A 5,132-nucleotide genomic window follows, 5' to 3' on the forward strand; every position below is an offset into this window, starting at 1 on the left:
TAAATGCGCAGCCACATATGGTTGCTTGGCTTGCAGGAATCGTATAGTGCTTTGGGAATTCCATGGTAAAGATATACCTTATAAGGAAAAGTTCACCCGGAGGTCACAGAGGAAGGCTGTAACAACAATCCTTAAACTCACAAGAATTGCTTAGGCTTGCAGGAATCGTATAGTGTTCTGAAAATTCCACTGTATAGGTATGCCTTACAAGGAAAAGTTCACTCAGCGGTTAAAAGAGGAAGACTTGGAGCCTTCATCCCACGACCACCAGAAGGCAGAAAAAGACCCCCTAGAAACTGAACAAGCAAGAGCAAAAGACAGACCACGTCATCCCTGAACCCGGGAGAAGAAGGCAATAAAAGCTGAACCTTAGGGATAGGAACGGCGCGAGCCTAGAGGAGCGGAGACTCCCGGCCGCCCAGCGCTGAACTTTGCTTTTTCTTGCTTACATAATAATAATAATAAAAAAATAATAATTGTATGATCCTTAAATCCAGTGAACTCGTTTATCACACACATGAAATGTTTCGTCTCACGCAAAGAAGAAAGAAGCCATAAGCCAACACTATTCTTTATTGCTACACTGTTTTCTTTGGTTACTTCTCTAATAGGAATGACTTTGGGGTGTGATTTGTTTGTTTCTCTCTTTCTTTCCTTGGGGCGCGCGGCGGCTCCTCCGTTGGGTTCACGGGGCAACGGAGGAACGGCCGCGAGCTCCGGCGGCTCCGCAGCAGCAGCAGCAGCAGCAGCAGCAGCAGCGCTTCTCTTGATCGGTTTTCCGCTCGACTTTTCCCTCGCTCCGCATCCCCTTCTCCCTCCCACTCACTGTATTCCCGTTCCGTGCCGTGCCGGGCCGTCCTTGTTCCGTCTCTCCCAGCCCGGCTGATGCCGCGTCCCGCAAGGCGCCCCTTGGCGGGGCCGCCCCGTGCCCGCCCCTGCCCGGCCCGCCGTGGTTCCGCCTCGGCCGGGCTCTCTCCGTACTGGCTGTGGCGCCGCTGGAAGAGCCGCTTGCTCTGGTGCTGGCGGAGCATCGCGGTCTTTTGGCTCGGCCTGGCGCGGGCTCTGGCCCAGCCCCGGCCGAGGTCCCGGCCCCGAACGAAGCCCCTGCCGCGGTTCCGCCCGCAGCCGCTCCGCTGCCGCCCGGCTCCCGCCCCGTGGCCGAGAGCGTGGCCGGCAGCTTCCCCGCTCCGAGCTCCACCGCTCGCCAGCTCGGCCGCCGGCCCCGAGCCGCCGCAGCCCGGGGCGGCTCGGCAAGCAGCAGCGCGCCGGGCGGGCGGGTGCCCCGGGCAGAAGAGCGGGAGCGCGGTGCCGCCCGCACGGGCGGAGAAGCCTCCCCTGGAGCAGCTCTACCGGCAGGGCCCGCTGCTGGGCAGCGGCGGCTGCGGCAGCGTTTACTCCGGGACCCGGCTCGCCGACGGCGCCCCGGTAAGAGACGGGGCCGGCTCGGAGGGAGACGGCGGGCGGTGGGCGGCGGGCGACGAGCTCAGCCCGCCGCTCGCCTTGGCTCGCAGGTGGCCATCAAGCGAGTGTCCCGGGAGCGCATCTCGGAGTGGGTACGGCTGGTGAGTGAGCGGGGCCAGCGGGAGGAGCCGGCGGGGAGGAGCCGGCGGGGCGGGCCGGGCGGGGCTGAGGCGAGGCCCGGCAGGGCGGCAGCCGGAACGCTGCGAGGGCAGCGAGCGTGGAGTGAGCGGGGCCGCGCAGCGCCCCGGGCCGGGCCATGGCGAGCCGCGGCGGGGCCGGGCAGGGGCTGCCCGAGGCGCGGCGCAGCATCGGCCCCGCTGACGGCATCGCGGTCCCCCCGCAGCGCAACGGCGCCCTTGTGCCCCTGGAGCTGGCGCTGCTGTGGATGGTGTCGCGGCCTGGCTTCCGCGGCGTCGTGCGGCTCCTGGACTGGTTCGAGGTGCCCGAGGGCTTCGCGCTGGTCATGGAGCGTCCGCAGCGCTGTCAGGACCTCTGGTACTTCCTGCACCAGCGGCGGTTCCTGACGGAACCCGTGGCGCGGGGGCTGTTCCGCCAGGTGCTGGAGGCCGTGCGGCACTGCAGTAGCCGCGGCGTCCTGCACCGCGACATCAAGGCCGAGAACGTCCTTGTCGACCTGGCCACGGGCGAGGCCAAGCTCATCGACTTCGGCTGCGGCACGATCCTCCAGGACACGATCTACACCCGGATGTCAGGTGAGCCCAAGCCGGGGCCCAGCCGGGCAGCTGAGTTCCCCGCTTTGCTGGCAGAGGGGGAAGAGGGGGGAAGGAAGGAGGGGGAATCCTTCTTCAGCCAGCTGCAGCCAAGTTGCTTTGTGGCAGGGCAGGGGCTGGCTGCTGTGGAACGGGAGCTGGCTGGGAGGGAGGGAGGGAGGGAGGGAGGGAGGGAAGGAGGGCAGGAGGGAGCAGCATGGGCCTGATGAGCTGCGCCCGTATCCCATAGGAACGCCAGAGTACAGCCCACCGGAGTGGATCCTCTTTGGCTGCTACCATGGCCAGCCAGCCACTATCTGGTCCCTGGGCATCCTGCTCTATGAGCTGGTCTGCGGGCACCTTCCTTTCCACACCAACGAGGACATTGTCCGGGGCCAGCTCGTTTTCCCGCCTCGGGTGTCTCAAGGTGGGGATGCGCCTTCAAGGCATGAGGGGAAGAACGGGGTTGGGAGGGGCAGCTGGCACATAAGCATCCTGCTCTTGCAGCTGGTGAGGAGGTGGATCTCCTGGGCTTAGCTGGAGGAGGTGGCACCAGTGCCTCTGTGCTGGTGTCCTCCGCAAGAGAGGATCAATAGGAAGCTTTTGGGTGCAGCTCTGAGCACTGCTGGTGTTGCCTGGGCACTGTGGAATGTGGGAGAGCATGGACAGGAGCCTTCTGGTTTCTCTCCGCAGAGTGCCAGCACCTCATCAGGTGGTGTTTATCCATGGACCCCACACACAGGCCATGCTTGGAGGACCTTTTTGAGCATTCTTGGCTGCAGGAGCCCTGCCTGGCCCAGGAGACAGCAGAGATGCATCCCTGAGCACAGTAGGATCCAGGAGCCCAGCAAGCAGCAGCAGCACGCGTCTCGTGGCACTGGAAGAAAACCCCGGAGCGTTTCCCTGCGGCCACGGCGCGGAGGAGAGAGCGCAGCCGAGGAGATGCTGCTTCCGCTGGTCCCCGTGAGCTGTGGAGGGAGTGGCTCTGTGCTGCCCGTCCCATTGGAGAAGTGGTGGCAGTGCAGTGAAGGTGACACGGATTGGGACAGAGGAAACATCCCCCTGCAGCTCAATGGCATCGTGATGTCCCCGCAAGCCGAGGCACAGCTGGCGTGTTCTTCTGGAGCACAACGTGGAGCTGGGAACACCATCCTGGAGCTGGCCGCTGGTGGGGCAGAGCCAATTGGTTTTGGCTGCGGCCCCTGCCTGAAGGACACGCTCTGCACTCCGATGAAATCAAGATGAGTCCCCAGCCGGCGCAGGGGCGGGGGGATGCTGGTGCTGCCAGGCACGACAGGGCTCGGCCTGGCCACGTGCCGGAGGTTCCCCGCTCGGCGGCGCTGGGGAATATTAATTTTTCTGCCGGCCGCGGAGCTGCTTTTTGGCGGGACAGGGGATGGATGTTGTGGAAGGGGAGCCGGCTCCTGGCCTTGCTGACAGCTTCTGCCAGCCAGCCTGGCATAGGCTGAGGCAGGGGCAGCCAGCCTGACAAAAGCATCCATCCATGTGGATGGGGGGCAGCAGAGGGGAGACGGGTTCTGGAGCCGTGCCCCAGCTGGTCTGCTCTGCAGGCCCTTGAGGAAGGGGTGCGTTTACGGGCAGGAAAGGTGGGGATTTTCCCCACCCCTGGACAGGTTGAATTCTCACATGGAGTGGTCAGACCCTCCTCAGGCCTGTGAAACAGTGACAGGCTTTGTGCTTTTTCTTGTTTCCAGGTCATGTTTTGAATTGACTTTCATGCAATTGTTCTTTTGTTTTCCCAGGAGGATTACACCTGGTGCCCAGACCGGACGGGGAAGCGCCTGCAGCGTCCGTGGAGCGCGTCCAGTGCCAGCGCTGCCCCAGGGGCCACGGTCTGCAGGGACAGCCCCTTCCAGAAGGACGAGGACCTGGTTTGGGATCGGCTCCTCTCCTGGCAGCAGCTCTCCAGAGGTGGGCACCCGGCTCCACAGCTCGGCTGGCAGAAGGGCTCCGGGCAGACGGCAGCGGGCACACGGGCATCCCGCTCTTGCAGCGGCTGAGGAGGTTGCTGTGCCATGATTAAGCCGAGGAGGTGGAACGTGGCCTGCCACGCTGCCCTTCTCTAAAAACAGAGAATGGGTCGGGAGGTTTAGGCTCTGAGCAGAGCCAGCAGCCTGGCCCGGGCACAGGCCATGGCGGGACAGGGGGACAGGAGCCTGCTGCCACTGACCGTGGCTCTCTGGTTTCTCTCCGCAGGCTGCCAGCACCTCATGCCATGGGAACGGCACCGCTCGGCCTGCCAGCCTGGGAGGGCTGGAGGGCGGCCGGTGTTCATTTGCTGTCAAAATAAATTTGTTTGGGTTTTTTTTGTCATCGTCATCATCAGAGCGTTTCTTTCCTCCGTTTCCAAGCTTTTGGCTGCCCTTTCTCCAGGGTAATCTTTTTGTGTCCTTCCTCAGCCTCTTGATGGCATTTGGCAGGGGGGTTAAGCAACGTGAAAACTTCAACAACAGCTCCTGTTGCCAACTGCAGCAGCTCCTCCAAGAGCCCCTTCCAGTGAGGTCTGCATGTGCCTTGCAAAAGGAAGTGCTTTGCAGCGATGGGGTTGTCACCCTGCTGCAAAAGCTGAGAGGAACTCAGAAATGGCAAAATGCCAATTTGGCTCAACCACCACCCAGGTTCTTCATCTTTTCCCTCTGCTCCGTGATAGGCAGGCAGGGCTGGACTCCAGGAAGGTTCAAGTTCTTGGTGCTCCCTGACATCAAAGTGATCAAGTAAACTCGTGTATGCAGGGACTGCAACAGGGCTACTTGTCAGAACCCAGGAAATTCCTTTGGCTGCCCCTGTCCAGGGGGCTGAGAGACCTTGGCACAGAGCCCAAGACCCCCGTGCCTTTGATTTAGCCCTTGGATAAAACGATTACCAATCTTATATGAAGAATTGCAAGTCATGAAAGTTTAAGTAGAATGATAGTGAATTTATCATGAGGTGAAAAATAGA

The 5,132-nt window shown here is 61.9% G+C and overlaps 1 protein-coding gene across 1 annotated transcript; it reads left to right on the forward strand.

Moving 5' to 3' along the window:
- Positions 1–885: 885 nt before the first annotated feature.
- LOC139603638 (serine/threonine-protein kinase pim-1-like) lies at positions 886–3,465 on the forward strand. Its single transcript, XM_071454529.1, is given in 6 exon segments — positions 886–1,425; positions 1,512–1,562; positions 1,805–2,174; positions 2,422–2,598; positions 2,865–2,989; positions 2,991–3,465. Coding segments are annotated over 6 exon segments (1,689 nt in total). The 3' UTR covers positions 3,417–3,465.
- The last annotated feature ends 1,667 nt before the right edge of the window (positions 3,466–5,132 follow it).

The sequence above is a fragment of the Agelaius tricolor genome, unplaced genomic scaffold (assembly GCF_023055355.1).
Source record: "Agelaius tricolor isolate 1412-34295 unplaced genomic scaffold, bAgeTri1.0.p SCAF_40, whole genome shotgun sequence".
NCBI classification, from domain to species: Eukaryota; Metazoa; Chordata; class Aves; order Passeriformes; family Icteridae; genus Agelaius; species Agelaius tricolor.